Source organism: Marmota flaviventris, chromosome 18 (assembly GCF_047511675.1).
Source record: "Marmota flaviventris isolate mMarFla1 chromosome 18, mMarFla1.hap1, whole genome shotgun sequence".
In the NCBI taxonomy this organism is placed as follows: Eukaryota; Metazoa; Chordata; class Mammalia; order Rodentia; family Sciuridae; genus Marmota; species Marmota flaviventris.
The window spans coordinates 51,351,696-51,368,698 of record NC_092515.1 but is presented as its reverse complement, the minus strand read 5'-3'; the positions used below and the strand labels follow the sequence as shown (position 1 = coordinate 51,368,698).

General features: G+C 47.7%; 1 protein-coding gene and 1 non-coding gene across 4 annotated transcripts in view; both read right to left on the bottom strand.

Moving 5' to 3' along the window:
* Positions 1-17,003, bottom strand: part of Vac14 (VAC14 component of PIKFYVE complex) — a 108,812-nt gene that overhangs the window by 73,444 nt on the left and 18,365 nt on the right. For all 3 annotated transcript variants that reach the window (XM_027933036.3, XM_027933035.3, XM_027933037.3), the window contains exons 2-10: positions 14,340-14,490; positions 13,868-14,035; positions 13,001-13,063; positions 12,376-12,483; positions 11,748-11,857; positions 11,395-11,501; positions 10,274-10,408; positions 9,621-9,773; positions 374-437 (exon numbers count right to left, since the gene is read on the bottom strand). In XM_027933036.3, the coding sequence (XP_027788837.1) occupies positions 374-437; positions 9,621-9,773; positions 10,274-10,408; positions 11,395-11,501; positions 11,748-11,857; positions 12,376-12,483; positions 13,001-13,063; positions 13,868-14,035; positions 14,340-14,490 (1,059 nt within the window). The remainder of the gene's footprint in view (positions 1-373; positions 438-9,620; positions 9,774-10,273; positions 10,409-11,394; positions 11,502-11,747; positions 11,858-12,375; positions 12,484-13,000; positions 13,064-13,867; positions 14,036-14,339; positions 14,491-17,003) is intronic.
* Positions 8,596-8,666, bottom strand: Trnag-gcc (transfer RNA glycine (anticodon GCC)). The gene has a single exon. It is a non-coding gene; the product is annotated as a tRNA-Gly (tRNA).

Sequence of the window (17,003 nt, the reverse complement as noted above, 5' to 3'; positions counted from 1 at the left end):
CTGCCTGTGCCCAGATTGTCATCCAAGATTTCCGCTCATTGGTCTTGTCAACTTCTGGAAAAGCAAAAGGTGCTGGGAAAAGGCAACTGCAAGTGTCCCACTACTGGCACCATATGCATAAGCTGTACTTTTATTGACACCAAATAGCTTCTAATTCCTCACTGAAGACTATCTGTCCATAGGAATTGGGTAGGGTGGGCTCGCCCAGTGTCGTTCAGCTTCCCTCACTGACTAGCTCCTGTGTGGGCATGGTGCCCCCAAAATACTGGCCTTAGGCATTTTGCCTTGGGTCTTCACTACAGTCTCTTGCACCCAGGAAAGATGTAGGCCTCTTGCTTTCCACAAACACTTCTGGCTGGAACAGGTCACTTACCAGGCTGAAGGGAAGACACTGATGCTGCTACTGAAGCTGGAGTCACAGGAACTATCTGGACCTCCTGGGACAGGAAGAGGAACAAGATGACATGAAAGGCTGTTTGTTCTTTTGAAGAAATTAGATCTTGGTTACAGGGACACTCAAGATGTTCCTCTCTAGCCCCACATACTGATTCAGGCTCCTGAAAAGGAGCCTACTCACTCCCCACAGCTCTTGGGATAGTACCCAGACCTGTAAGCTTCTAGGAACAGAGAACTCACAAGGAGGGGAAACCAGGGCTGAACACAGTATTTTAGAAGGGAGTGCTGGCCTGAGAGCAATGGATGTTAAATGACTTTTGGATACTTCACATCCCTAGCCATCAGAGAATTCAAATCAAGTTCACAATGAGATACCACTTTACTCTCACTAGTATTGCTAAAATAAAAAAGAAAGATAATAATAACAAGTGTTGGTGAGAATGTGGAGAACTAGAAACCCTTACACATTGCTGGAGAGGCTAGAGAATGATGCAGTCACTTCGGGAAACAGCCTGGCAGTTCCTCAAAAGGCTAAACATAGAGTTGCCATGTGAACTAGCAATTTCACTCCTACATATACTCCAAGACACAGAAGTTGTACTTTATGTTCACTGCAGCATTATCTACAATAGTCAAAGAATGGGAACAACCCAAATGCCTATCAACTGATGAATGGATAAATAAAATGAAGTATTACTCAGTAGTAAAAAGGAATGAAGTTATTGATACATGTCATAACATGGATGAACTTGGAAAACACTATTCTAAGTGAACGATCACACCCTATGATTCCATTTAAAGGAAATGTCCAGAATAGGCATCAATAAAGTGGGACTGATACCATCTACACTGCCTGATCTAGATCCTATTATCTATTTTCCTAATTGGGGAATTTTGGTAGCAGACTCCACTACACACCTAACTTGAATATAACCACTTTTCTCACGTCGACACCTTTGAGGTATGGGTCAGTTATTTGCAGAATGTCTCTCTGCTTGCTTTTTTCTCATGTTTCTTGAGTGGACTAAAGTTAGTCATTTCTTCTAAAGAATGCTATGGAAATTCTGGACCTACAGTGCAGCCTATCAGGGGCCACATGGTGTCTATCTGGCCTATTTTACTGTTGAGGCTGACTTTATCACTGGATGGAGGCAGTGTCTGCTGGGGTTCTCCCTGTGAAGTCACTTTCTTTATAATTAGTATGTATCTTGGGGAAGATAATTGAAATTAGACAAATGCCCTGCTTTTCCCTCACACATCCTTCCACCAATCGATTGTAGCATCAATTGGTGGAGCCTGCCTATAACAAATACTAGTGTAGCATTGCCTAATGTGGTTTCTGTTTTCCTTTTCCTTTTATTAAGTGGAATTCTTCTGTTAGGAAGATCCCTTCTCTACCATTCATCCATTCACTTATTTATTTATATCATTATGGATTCACTGATATTTATTCAGTTCAATTATAAGGAAAAACTATCTTTATATTGTTGTTGAAATGACGAGCCTTGGCCTCTTAAAATAACACAAAATAAAATATATTCTAAAAAGTCCAAACAAATCAAAGCTCTAAGCAATGCCACTCTAGGAGTGGGCCATGGTTCTTCTTTAGTAAAGAGGCCTTTATTTTTAAAATAGAAGAGGTCTGCACTGCCACCTGCCCAGAGGCACTCTGGGGATGTGGCACGGGTGGAAGGGGCCTGATCTGCTGGACCAGGGCCTGGGGAAGGTAAAACAGCAGCCGGGGCTCTCAGCCCCTGCAGGCTCGCCCGGTCTTACAGAAACACCCACATTCACAGGTGAAGTCCCAGGATGTCAGAGCCGAGCCCTGATCCACTCGGACTGCCTGGGCATTTTGCTCATTCAGCTCTCCATGGTTCTTTCCACACGAGGTCTCCCTGTTGAATGGGACTGCTGAGGGCAAGGCTCAGTCACTGTATTTGAACAGCTATTGTCACGCTGCTACCAACTCCTATGGGCTTCCAGAAAGGAAAGAGCAGTCACTCCCTCAAAGCCTCACCCTGAGATACCAGCCATCTTTTCAATGTTGATAACTTGAGGAGTAAGAAGGAAACCTTGCTTCCCTTTGGAGTCCTCATTCCCACTCCCACGGAGCATCTCCTGTTGCCCTTCTGTATTAATCCCTGCCTCAGAGAGCTGCAGAATGACACTGTGCTTATGAGGAGGGACTCCTGAGCCCCTCTGCCTGGGTTTGGGCCCTAGCTGCGTGAAGACAGCTGTGATCCTGGGCAAGCTGCCTGACCCTGCCTCCCCTTCTTCCCCTGACAATAAGGACAATGACAGTACCCATACCATGGGCTTGTTATGACAATAAATGAGCCAACATCTGTCAGGTGTTTAAAATGGTTCCCGCACATCCTAAAAGCTAGGAAGCACTTGTTACATGAAGGAAAGGTGGGCTTTCACATTCCTCTCCCACTGCGTTTTCTCTTCTGTGATTTAGAGGAGCTATTTCTTGTGTTGGAGATTGACCCCGACAGTGAAGTGCATTGCCAACATATTCTCCTGAGCTGCAGCTTTTTAGGGTTATATATGTTTAAATATGCTGATAACTTTTGCTTGTGAGTCTTGTTCAAGAACTTATTTTTTTAAAACACATTTAAATATATATTTTGTAGTTGTATATTGTCACAATGCCTTTGTTTTTTTGTGGTGTTGAGGATCGAACCCAGTGCCTCACATGTGCTAGGTAAGTGCTCTACCATTGAGCTAGAGCCCCAGCCCCAAGCATTTCTTACGAAGCATTTTTGCCAAGAAATTTTGAACTTGAGCATGAATGAATAATTCTAACAATTTACGGGGAACAGGAATACAGGGGACAGTTGATCATGACAAAAACAGTGGGAAAAACTGTAGGACAAATAATCCAGTTTCTGAAAAAGCAAATTTTGAGGAAGGGGGAGAATAGGTAATGTAAGGGACATATCAACCAGCTGCAATGTATGCAGCAAGTTCCTGACTCAAACTGGAGTCCACAGGGAACAAGAACCTTGAATGGATATCTGATAATATTTAGGACTTATTTTTAATTTCCTGAGGTGTGATGACGATACTGTGACAATTTTTATAAAAGGAGCATTTTTTCTTTATAATTAGTAAGTATCTTGGGTAAGATAATTGAAATTAGACAAATGCCCTGCTTTTTCCTCAAATGTCCCCCCACCAATAGAAACACACATCAGAAACATACACAGAGATGAAATATAATGGTGTCAAAACTGAGCTTCAAACGAATCAAGGTGGGATAATGGATGGGAGGACAGAAGTACCAGGACTGGGCAAGGTGGGAGAAGAACTGGCCTATCCACCGCTGTTACTGTCACTTCCTATGTAATAGGCAGTTTTCTAGGCTATTTGCAAACTACTTTAGTTCTTTTAATCACCTTCCAGTAAGTTGTATTATTATCTCCATTTCACAGGTAGGGACACCAAGGCATGGAGATTAAGCAACTGGCTGAATGTCACACAGCTGGTAAACGGTGAACCACTGGCAACAGATCCAGATCCTACACTCAACAGTACATCGGCCAGCCTCTTCCATTTAGGTTTTAATGACAATGTAGGGTGAGGCCATGAACCCAGGAATGCAGGTAGACTTTAGAAACTGGAAAGGGCAGGGAAATGGACTCTTTCCAAGAGGATGCAGAAGGAGCATAGTCCTGTTGACCCATGTTAGGATGCTGACCTTCTGAACAGTGGGAGGACAAATAAGCTTGTGGTATTTTGTAACAGCAGAAACCGGAAACTAATGTATCTGCCCTAATCTCTCCAATTAAAAAATGAAAAACCTGAGCTGGGCGCAGTGGTGGGCACCTTAGTCTCAGCTACTCAGGAAACTGAGGCGGGAGGACTGCTTGGGCCCAGGAGCCCAAGGCTAGCCTGAGCAACACAGCAAGATCCTGTCTGAAAGAAAGAAAAGAAAAAAATTCTCTCTTGACCTCACCATCTCCCCTCAGCTATCACTCCCTCCTCTGCCCCCCTTGGCAGGTCAATCCTCTGAAGGACTTTGGCCCTCGCTGTGCCCACTCCTCTCCCCGCACTCTTGTCACCCTCTTCTCCCATGGCTCCACTGAAGCCGGTCCAGTCACTAAAGCTCTACATGCCTGGCCCAACACCCTCCAGTCCTCACCCTCCTCATCCGCCAGGGCCGACCGACAGCCGATTACTGCCTTCTCCAGGAAAATCTGCGCTTGGCTTCCTCTTGCCCCAGGGCCATGTCCTCCCATCTACTCAGCTGGTTCCTCCTCAGCGCCCCATTCTCTAGGCTGGCATGGCCCTAGCCAGGCCTGGCCCTCCTTGCCCTCCCCACACTCACTCCTTCGGCATCCTCCCTGCTCTGCACGCCTCTATGCTGTGAATTCTGGTGAGCAGCCCAGCCCCTTCCCACGCACACCAGACTGCCTGCTCCAGGGCCTCCTTCACCTGTCTAACAGGCATCACAAATGCAGCACATTCTTCTCCCACTAACCTGCTCCTTGCTCTTCCTCCCTCCTCAGTAAATGGCGACTCCATCCTCTAGTCATCCTGTCTCCTTCTCCTGACTCTGCATGGGGAACCCTCTAGCAGAGGACCTTTCCCCTTTGAGAAGGTTACTCCCTGCAAAGGACCATGGTATCCTGTCTACATTGCTGCATGGCTTGTGCCTGGGCTTCCTGGTAAGTTACTTTACCATTTGTAAGTGTGGTTCTGGCCCTGCGTTCCTTAGCTCAAAACCCCAACATGACGTCATACGTGCCAAAGTAAAAGCCAGAGTTTTTTCAGTGCCACAGAGGCCTGCTTAACAGGTCCCCCGTTCCTCTCTGGTGTCACTGTGCCCCTTCTCTGCTCTGTACATGACTATTTATTCTGCTCTTCTGTGGTCCTGCCAGGTACACCCCACCCTTGGAACACCTGCCATCCATGGTCCACTCCCTGGCTCCTCCACTTTTTGCTCAAATATCACATCCTTCCATGACAACCCTTTTTAAAATTACACCCTCCATACTGCAGCCTTCTGCTCCATGCTTGGGGTTTCCTATGGTATTTACTGTCTTAAAAACTCTCAGAGAGAAAAGAATTGCCTACATCCATAGTAATTTCTTCAGGACAAATTCCTAAGGACAAATACTGAGGGTTCTTGATACACACTGTCAAATGTACTTACCAGGCTATTAACTTGTTCACTGTGTGCCTTCCCCCAGTGGAAAAGCCAGCTCTGAGAGGGCAGGCCTGTCTGTCTGCTGGATCTCGCCCTGTCCAGTACCCTCACTGAATTCCACTGTGTGTTCCCCTCCTGCCGTAAAACTTCCCATGTGATTCCATGTCCCAGGACACAGGGCTCCTCTACCTGGTTTCTCTTCCAGGGAACCACTGAGGCCCATGTCAGGCTGGACGGGATTGGAAAATGGCTTAAACAAGCTGAAAGGCATTTGGGAGCATATATCAAAAGCCTTAAAAATTTAAGAATTTATCCTTAGAAAATAATTATGGATATTTATAAGATTTTGCTACATAAATGCTCTTTTTAGCAAGGATTATAAGATTGAGATAAAATCAAAAGTGGCTAAATGATTTATAATAGAAGGTTAGTTAAATGAATTTTGGCATCTATCTTAAGGAATGATTTAAGTATTTTAGGTTAACAGGAAAGCAAACTTAGTTGAGTAAACAAGGAAATTATATATTGCATCCTGAAGACAAAAGGAATATTTGCATTATCTATTCCAGAGACCAATTTTATTAAGATGCCTAGTTATACAATATTGGCTAAAAAGGAGATAGTCAATACACGTTGCTTGTGACTTCCACAAAATGTAGTAGAAATAACCCCCATGTCCATCAACTGATGAACAGATAACAAAATGTGATCTATCCATACAATGGATTATATTATTCAGCCATAAAAAAAGAACAAATTGTTGAAATAATTTACAGCACGAATTAACCTTGAAAATGTTATGTTCAGTGAAGGAAGCCAAATACAAAAGGGTACCTTTTGCATGATTCTATTATGAAATGTCCAGAAGGTAAATCCATAGGAATAGAAAGCAGAATAGAGTTGTCAGGAACTGGGAGAGGGGAATGAGGAATGGCAGCATGGAGTTTCTTTTTGGGATGATGGAAATGGTTTGGAATTGGATATCACTGATGACTGTACAAACTTGAGAATATGCTAAAGTCACTAAGTCTTACACTGTAAAAAATAGTGCAATGTAAAAAGCCACAAACAATATGCAAATGCATTTTAAAAAACTGAAAATAAATATCTCCCAAAGTTGGCAGTCATTATTTCTGTGTGAGGGTACAGTGAGCACTCTCCTTTGAGTTCTGTTCTTCCCAAAACCTCTGCAGGGAACATGTATTTCTGTTATAATCAGAATTTTTAAAATGGGGGTGGGGGGGTTGAAGCTAAGGAGAAAGAAAAGGTTTGTTTTGAAAATCCTCTGAAGCTGGGCCTGGTCACCCCAAGCAACACTGACACTCCCTCCCCTGAGCCCTTGGTCCTTGGTGACTGTGCCCAGTGTCACAATTACTTGTCTGTATCTGTCTCCGAGTTCCTTGCAGGCAGGTCTGGGGTCTGATCCACCTGTGCTTGCAGTGTCCACAAAAGGTACTGACAAACCCAGTCCAGTCTCGGCTTTGCAAATAGATAGATTTCATTATATGTACACCATGAAGGTCACAGCCTCCACTGGAAATCCTATTTACAGCCCTGTTCCTCACTTGCCATATGAACTTCTATCCCTGACCCTCTATGGACTTCATTCAGAACCCACCATGAGCCCATTACTAGCTGGGTGATGCTGCTGATAAGAAACAAGAGAGTAAAAGCCAGCCGAGTACCTTACTGTGCTAACACAGACGGTCCCTGGCTTACCAGGGTTCCACTTAATGGTGTTTCAACTTTATGATGGTGTGAAAGCATACTCACACACTGCCATTCTGTTTTCCACCTTCAGTAAAGTATTCGATAAATTACACGAGCCATTCAACACGTTGTTATAAAATAGGCTTTGTGTGAGATGATTCTGCTGAACTGTAGGCTGATGTAAGTGTTCTAAGCATGTTTAAAATAGGCTAGGCTGGATGTCTGGGAGGTGAGAAGTATTAAATATAGTTTTGACTTATGATATTTTCAACTCACGATGGGTTTATTGGGACACAACCCTATCACAAGCTGAGGAGCAACAATGCTAAAGCATCTGATCCTGTCTGCCACATGCCATACACGCAAAAATTTTGTTTGAAACTCACAACCACATTATGGTAAGGTATTATCATTAACACCCTAATTAAAAAATAAGGAACCTAAGCCTTAGAAAGGCTAAGCAGCTGCTCAAGGGGAAGAGGTATGTAGTGAGCAGATCCAGGACTCACAGGCAGGTTATCTGAACTCCAGAATATTTGCTGTGACATCTGAGACAATGAGGGAATGTCGGGGGTCAGAAGAATGACAGGCTGAATATAGAAAGTGCTACAAGAACTCAGAAGTAGGGAAAGGACTCTGGGCTGGGCCTGCGCCCTACCACCAGTGGCAGGGCCAGGTGAGAGCTGTAGCATGGGGCACAAAGGAGAGGTTGCCCTATGGTTAGGGAAGGAGGAAGAGACTGGAGGTTGTGAAAAGCATACTTTATAGTAGTTCCCAGGAATGGCAACGGCAAATTTGACAGCTTCTCATTCACCCTTACCCCTGCTCAGCTCATAACTAGTCACCTGTGTGTGTGTGTGTGCGGGGGGTGGGGGGGCTTGTCTGAAGAGCACTTGCTGTGGCTGCATCAGCACAGACTGAGCTTGGAAGACAAACACTAAAAGAGGAAGACCAGGCAGGAGGATCCTGTTGCAGCCAGGTGGAGAAGGGCCCAACGAGTGAGAAAAGAAAAGGGAAAACTAAGTAGGGGAGGCTGGGATGAGCTTGCCCATCACTGTCTCTTGGCTTGCTGGGACTTTCTCCTGCTCATCTTGGTAAAAGATGGGTGACTAGTTATGAGCTGAGCAAGGCTAAGGGTGGATGAGAAGCTGTCAAATTTGCTGTTGCCATTCCTGGTAACTACTATGAAGTGTACTTTTCATCTGCTGAATGCTGTTTAAGGGGAAGTAAAACCCAGAGCTAGAATGTATTGTGGTTTAGGGTAATGTTTTCCTGAGCAGGCAGCTGTTTGAAGAATGCTTAGAAAAACTACTTAAAAGGGTTAATAAAGAAGTTGCATTGGCCGGGAATCGAACCCGGGCCTCCCGCGTGGCAGGCGAGAATTCTACCACTGAACCACCAATGCTCCAGCTGCTTATTGCTCTGCTTCCAGCTGTTTTGCAGCTCTGGTTCACAACAGTGTGGCAGAGTTGTAACTTGACACTGGAGACAGGTCCAGCAAGAAATGTTGCTCTATTCTACCAGCCAAACCCCAGCAGCATATGTGTCTCACACTCGGCTCAGATGTTCAAGATAAGTTCAGATGTTTAAGAGAAGCCCATGAAAGACAATGGGAGAAAATGCTTTAGTAGCTCTTTGGCTCCTAGGCCAGGTTCCAGGCCTTGTTACCTTAAAGACTTGAGTAGGGTGTGTAGCAACTTACTCTCTGCCTGATTCTGCAAGGGAAGAAATCACCCAAAAGTTGACTGTGACTGCTCAGTGAGGGCAGAGTCCGAGATACGAAGATGGCAGAGTGATAGATTACACTTAGAGTCAAACTCCAGACCCCAATCAGCATGAAAATGGTTTTATGTTATGGATAAACAAGAAAACAATGCTGGAAGAGTCTGACAAGAGTAATGTATTTTTTAAAGGCATTGACTTGGGCAGAATTCCCAAGCACTGAATAAACCAGTTCTCTTGACACTCCTTCCCGGAGAATGACTCATGTGGTAGAGGCAGCTGAACGGCTGGCTGTCGATGGCCAAGAATCAAATACACTGGGTAGCCTGGTACTCCTGCCATGCTCCAAAAACATCAACAACTCGCTTTGGCTAAACCCAGAAAAAGATAAAATGCAAGATGCAATGGTCTTTGAGGCAGTAAGGGTGAAGAGCATGGGCTCCTACTCCAATTCCACCACTTACGAGCTGCCAGAGCCTGAGGAATGGAGATAGTAACAGTTCTACTTCATTGGGCTGTTATCAGAGTTAAAGGAGTTAACAAATGTAAGCGAAGTCACAAGGCAAGACCCAGGACCTCTGCACGTTGTCTCCAGAGCCCTCCATGGAAGGTGAGGGGTGGGGAGCAGTCCACTCACCACTGGATGTCCCCTCCTGCTTTGCCAGGGAGTCCTCAGGGTTGGGTTCTGTCTGCCTTTGTACTGCTGACTTCGGCTCATCTGGCTCATCGTCCTCGGGAGTGACCAGCTTCATCAGGCTCTGGTTGCACACATTGGCCACCTCCTTAATGCCTGTGTCCACTGATGTAAGGAGCAGCCACATGCAGGAGTCCTCCTTCAACTCGAGGCCACTGGTCTTCCTATTCAGGGGCTCAGTGCTCCCCAGAGACTGTGTCAGGACTGTGTCAGAGAGCAGACCAGCAGTGTGACCTAAGTTCCTGTTCTCCTTGCTACACCAGTGCCCTTGTGAGATGCTCATCTTTTTTTCTCATACCATCCCACCCTGGTGGCTCTCCCACTAACAGGATTTCCCCCACCTCCAGTGCAGCAACAGGAGAGCTGGTCTAGATCTCTAAGTGACCAGGAGAGGACTGGAAATAGCCAGCACTAACTCTGCGTGCCTGGCTTTCTTAATCCACATGCAGCTCTATCTCTTGCTCCCTAGAAGCTAGGGACTATCTGGAGATGTGATGACTCCTAAGGGATCTATCTTCTTCCCCACTCGAGGGACCCTGCACTTCACAGTCTCCTTTGGGGCTATCGGCATTTCTTCTCTCCAGGGTGAAGGATACTTTTTTTGCGGTCATCGTAGGCCAGGCAGGGTAAGACAGCAGTCAGGATCCCAGAGGAGTAGGGCAGCATTACCCGGCCGGCCAGCTGGATGAACTCCCGCATCCAGCACATGGCTGTTAGCTGGATGAGGTCATCTGAAAAGGGAATCGGTGGGTTCCAAAAGGGTCAGCACAAAGAGCTGGGCGGCTCCCTCCCACCCCAAGTGCAGGATGGGACAGGGGAATGCAGGGGCTTCACTGCCTCTGTTCTTGCCAATATTTCCTAACGCATGTGCCCCACCTTCTAAAGGCCCACCTGTATAGAAGGTTGGGGGAGTGACAATCCTGAGCCTAGCCTGTCAAAGTAGCCAGGGTTCTCTCCCCTTCCTTTCCTGCCTCTCTGTAATGCAAGTTTGTATCTCCTCTCAGCAAGAAGTACAGTTCATCTATCTCCCTACCCTTCATCTGGACTGGCCTTGCTACTCTGGCCAAGAGCATATGATGGCAGTGGAGGTGTGACTGGTTCAAGTTAGGCCTCAAGAGACCTTGCCCACTTCTGCCCCTCCTGGAACCCTACTGAGACCATATGAACACACCTGGCCTAGCCTGCTGGATGAGACAACCTGACCAAATGCCCCCACTGTCCCAGCTGATAGCTAGCTAAACCCCTGAGATGAGTGAGGCCATCCCAGACCACCCAGCTCCAACCAACCTTAAGCTGACTCTAGGTGCACCATCAGGCCTGGCGGAGGGGAGAAAAACCATCCAGCTGACTTGATGACCAATAACCAGCAACTGTTTTTTTTTTTTTTACCAATTAAGGTTTGATGCCCAAATGAATCTAATGGATTCACAATCCTGACCTCTAAGCATTCTAGTTCTCCCTGAGGAGGCCAAGCCTGAAAGCAAGAAGGTCTCCAAATCTTACATGCCAGCCCAGACCAAATGACATGACTTCTAGATCAATAAGAAACCTGGATCTCTCCCTTATAAAGACCTACCACTCCAATGCTCCTGGGGTCCAGTGTTACACTGGTTACCTGTCTTACCAGGGCTCCTTCGTACCTGCTCACTGAAGTTGAGAAGTGAGAGAAGGGGCTTCTGAAGAGGTGGTGGTGACCGTAGGAACTTCTTGCACTCACCTGTGGTCTGGCAGTGGATCACCAATATGTTGGCCATCTCAGCAAACTTAACACTGGAAGGATTTTTCTTAATTTCTTTCAAGAATTCTCCAAGGACCACCTCACACCTACCCGTGAGAAAGGAGGAAGAAAATAGCGTGTGTCAGCTGGGGCTGGAAGAGACTCAACCAGGGCCTGTTTCTGCTCTGGGTTCACCACCCTTGTTGGACAGACACTGTTTGGAGGTGAGGGAAGCACACACAAAGGAAGAAAAGGGCAAGTTTTGGGCTCTCCTGCTGCTGTCAGTAGGGTGTGGGGTCCATGGGCACCCTCAGGGGTCCAGCAGGCTGTTGCCTGCCCTGCCCTCCACTCACATTTTCCGAATCTCCTTGCCATTGTCACCCAGAATCTGGAAGAGTCCATCCAGGATCTCTGGCAGGTAATCAAGCAGGTTAATGTCTGGCACAGACTCCAGAACCAGGATCTGACCAAGGGAAGAAGGAGAAGGAAGAGTTGGCTCAGGATGAGCACCTCTTCTCCTCCTTGCCATGGCCCTGGGACCTGGGCAGTAAGGAGATCCTGCAGAGGTGGCGAGTCAGGGCCCTGCTAGATGTTCACAGGAGAGTGATCTTTTTGTTTAATGCGCAGGGGAATGGCAGTTGGACCCCAAGAAGATTCAGATGCCTGGGAAGAAGGGAATGAATGGGGAAGGACAGACAAGGCTGGACAAGGTGTGACAGCTGAAGGCAGCACTACTGGCTTCAGAAGTCTGGGTGTTTTCCAGGACAAGGAATGAACTATATCCCTTTGGGGGCACATAAGTTGGGCTTTGGGGTAAGCTGGATAAAGTATTATTGGATTATCAGGTGCCTGTGGCTATTAGAGGGATCATAAAGAGGCTTCTTGTAGCCAAAGGCACAGACAATTGTGTGACAAAGATCTGAAGTGACTCCACCAGAGGCTCTCTGTGGCTGGAGGAAGTGTGCCAGGGCCCAGCTTTACCCAGGAGATGATGAACTGCCGGGCGTACTGGTTGTTTGAGTAAATCCTCTCCCGCAGCAAAGGGATGAAGCCCACCAGGTCGAACTTGTTGCTCTCAGTCACAATGTCCTGTGGATCAAAGCATCATGAGCTGTTGAGAGCCACAGACAAGGCCTTACTGGCCCTGGGCTGGCTCCAGGGGTCAGGGAACCATGAAGGAAATGACAGAGCCTGAGCTAGGTAAGAGAGGTGCAAAGGACAGCAAAACAAGGACACTAACAGTAGGAATCAAGGTCAAGAGAACTAAATGAATGGCAAAACCCTGCTCCCTGTAGTATGGATTCAATACCAGCCCCCATTGTCTGGGAAGGGTGGTGTGGAATGTGAACTCCTTTGCTCTGAGTGGGGGCAATAAAACAAGGGGACATTCAGGAGAAAGTCACAGTTCTGTATTTAAATTGTGGGGGTGACAGGACTCTATACACATGTCCTAGAAGTGCACACTGACCGGTAAGCTTCACTGTATGTACATTTAAAAAATGTTTTAAGTTTAGAAAGAACACTCCCAGTGACAGAATTTCTAAGCTGTACAGACAGATAGAAGGAATGGATTCCAAAACTAAAAGCGGAGACAAAGTACAGATACCTTCAAAAGTCGGTCTAGGAGCTCAGATCCACTTTTCACATTGGGGTCTGGGTCAGCAGCCAACTATGAGGCACAGAAATGGAAGAGAAACAGAGGCAATGGTCAGTCAAATGGAAGCCAAGGAGCCACTGCAAAGCCACAGCCAAGGCTGTGGTGCAGCTTACACCTGTGGGCACCTCTCTCTTCGAGTACATCTGGGGGAGGGGGAGGGGTGACAAAACAGAACGTGGCTGAGGAACAGGGGCACCAGATCCCCTCTCCCGGGCCCTGCTGTGTCTGGCCCAGAAGGTCACTTTTGGTTGGAAGGCTGTCCCAAGCCTTCCCCATCTTAAAATGCCAGGCCCCACTTCACTCCTGGAGCTGGGAGTGGGGTGGCTGTGATGCTGGTACTGAGATGTGCCTGTGGCATCCATTCCGCAGGGCAGCAGGGCGGCAGTCACTCTGGGCTCTGGGGAGGGCTGAAGGAGGCCCCCAGGAGAGCAGTAGGACAGCTCTTTCTAGAGCACTTGTGAGCCAGATAATCATGGCCTCCTCGCAGGGGAAGTCCAGCCTGGATGTCGGGGTCCCCCTTCTCACCTTCTGCTGGGGTGGGAGGTGGGGGGTCGGGGAGGTGGGGGTGGTGTGCTTCTCAACCAGCTTTTCTCCTCCTGCATGTTCAACACTGATACTTTCGTACAGTACAATAAAAATGAATAAACAGAAAAATGAAAAGGGCTGTAAACATAAGCCCATTAAAAAAATTTGAGGCCACTGAGTGTGTCCCTCGCAACATGCTAGTCTGCTCTGCTTGCATTTGGGAAGAGGGCCCCAAGTACCAAGGTCCCTGAAGGTAAGTAAGGCAGGTGATGGAGGAAGAGGAGTGGTTACCTTACTCAGCCCATCAAAGAGCACATTGAAGTGGGGCAGCACAGCGCCACGGGCCACCTTGACGATGTTGTAGAGAGCCTCGCAGGCATAGTAGCGCAGCCTGCTGTCTGCGTCGTTAAAGCACGTCAGCACAGGCTCGATCAGCTCCTTCAGGTAGAGCCCTGAGTCCTGTGATGGGGCAGGAGGAAGAGAAGACAGTTCAGAAAGGGACAGGCCCCAGGTCCTGTGCCTGCGGTGCCAGCTGACATGCCTGCAGTCTGGAGATGCTTAGCCTCTGCGCAAGGGATAGGCTCAAAGACCCTTCCCAAGCCAGCCTCTCAGGAGTGGCGCCATGCCCAGGGACATGGCTACAAGGTCACAAAGCAGCCTTGCTGGTCTGAAGCACGAAGTGCCCCGCTGGTCTTGGGAAGAAAGCTGTCTGCGTCTCAGTGGGAAGGCCATCACTGGTGTATGTCCCTCAGGGAAGGCCTACCTTGCCCAGGGCGATGGAGCAGGCAGCCAGGCCAATGAGGCCCCCTTTCCGGCTGTGAGGGTGCTGGGACAGGGCAAACTCCTGAGACAGGGTCTGGATCACATGCTTGATTTGAACGGTGTTGTTCTGGGCCACGAACTCCCGCACCAGCCTGGAGAGAGAGGAGACGGGGCTGTGGGATTGGTGGGACCAGGCTACCTGCTGTGGTGGACTCTGGGCTGGGACAAGGAAGGGAGATGACCTGTTTAGAAAGAGGAATTGGGAGTCAGCTGTCAGGTCACATCCTCTCAGTTCTGCTGCGGGCTGTTTCCCTATTCTGTTTCCCTTTGAGTACAAAGGAATGAGGAACAGCAGCACTGTCTCGCTTCCAGGAACCTGAGAGAACGCAAATCAATGTCTCCTTGGGACCAAAAATATAATGCACTATCAGTTGATCAACCATGTTGACTGAATACTTGTTCAACTTCATAGTCATACGTCCAAGAAGTCCCCTGCATCAGTGCCATTACACCAAAGATGGTGCTGGGGAATCAGGCCTCAATCTAATGGGCAAGATCCAGGTACAAACAAGTAGTTGCGGCAAAGTGATGTGCATACTACCAGAGAAGCAAGAACATGCAATGGGCTAACTCTCCTTGGGTGTCAAGGAGGGCTGACAGGGAGGTCCCATTTGAGTCCCATTTTAAAAACATTAACAGGTATATTGAAGTTAAAGAGAGGAAGGCAGGCTTATTAGTTTTTCATTGCTATAACAAAATAACCAAGGCAGGCTACTTATAAAGAAAAATGCTCACAGTTCAGGAGGCTCAAAGGGATGGCATCTGCATCAGCTTAGTTCTAGTGAAGGCCCTCTTTGGATGTGTCACCTCATGAATGGCAACAGTAGGAACACATTTGGGAGGAAGGGATCACATCTTCACAGAGGAAGTCAGAGCTGGGCAGAGCCAGGCTCATCCTTGAACTACCCTCTGGTGAGAACGACCAAGGAGTAGTGGGACAGCACCTTTAATCACTTGGAGGGCTAGTGCCCCCATTGTCTTAGGGATCTCCCACTAGGCCCCACCTCTAAAAGTGTCCACCTCTCTACACTCCTCCTAATACATGGACTTTTCGGGGGACACACGACATCCAAACCTTACCAGGGGCATCTCGAGCACAGAGGGAGCCTGAACAAAGGCTGGGAGTGCTGAGAAGGTACAAGATGACAGAGGAGGATGAGGTGCCTGGGGGGATGGAAGGAGACAGGTAAGGAAAAGAGGACCCCTAGCAGCTTTCCTGCAAAGGCGTGCCATCCTCGACCTAGGCTTTCATTAGCTACCACTGGCTGCAGTTAGGAGAAGATGGGCTGGGGTTGGTTTAACAGTAGGAGACCTTTCAGAACAGTGCATCTCTCAGGATAAACAGGGTCTGGAATATGGTCAGGGCAGCAAGAGAGAGAGCATAGGATTGTTTCTAGAATTAAACAGAAAAGCATTAGTAGCCTCTGTAATATAGGGAAGGGGAGGAAGGACAGATGGTGCCTTTAAGGTGTGGAACTGGGTTGGGCTGCTGATGGGGAGGAAGAGCAGGTAGGAGCGTGTGTCTGCAGGGGAACAGGGGATGCCTCTCAAGATATGTGGAGAAGAGCTGATGTCTCTGTCCTCAGAGTCCCAGGAACATGAAGGCCAAGCCTGTGTCCTTCAGAAGCTCACAGTACCTCTGCAGTGGGAAGACTCACATGGGATAATCATGTATGAGACACCAGATGCTAACATGGGAGCCACGGCTCAAGAGGTCAGAACAATTGTCCTAGAAGTGGGATTTGAGCCCATCTTGAAGGAGGTGGAAACAGAAGGAACTGTGTGAGCAAAGGTGGTGAGGGGCAGGCAGCTAAACAACCTCAGTGGACAAAAGAGCAGAGGGACATACCAGAGGGCTGGCTGGGTGGGTCTAGCACATCCAATTAGCGAGAATGGATTTCACATCATGGTAAAGGGAAAGTTTCCTTTGGGTTTTGGGGAGAAGCCTTAAGCATCTGTCTTAAGAAGCCTGCAGATGCTTGGGAGGTGTGTGTGGTGGGTGGGGGTAGTGTGAGGAGCAACTAGTAGAGGGCAGAGGGCAGCCAGACATCAGGAACTTTAAAAAGTAACTGCTCAGACTCCTTCTCTGGTTGCTTTGCATTACAGGCTCAGTGGGTACACTGCCTGCCTGTTGCATAAATGAGAATCTCTAGTTACCTTAAAGAATTTTGTCCAAAAGGTAGATCTATTTCTGTGGTTCCAGCTCTAAGCCAGGAACTTCCTAGAAATTAGAGCTGTTCAAACACATGTATGCTATTTTGTGGGACAGTGACCACTCCTGCAACAAGGCTTTTCACAGACAGACTGGACAAGGGTTTAAAGATTTAATCCAGCAAGTCATATGCAACACCTTCTGTGTGCCAGGTCCTGGGCTGCTGGATGGTGGAGCAGAGGTGCTTCAGGAATGAGTTGCACACATAACCTGTGAGGTGTCTCCTGCTCTGATGTTTCTGGGGCTAAGGGTTATCCGTGAGCCAAGGATAACCTTGAATGGAAGCTGAACACTAGTTCACAGGTCCCAACTTCTGAAGAAGCAGGGTAACTCCTTATGACTGGCAAGAATGGATCCACATAAACCTGTCTGGTCACCCAAACTTGACAAACC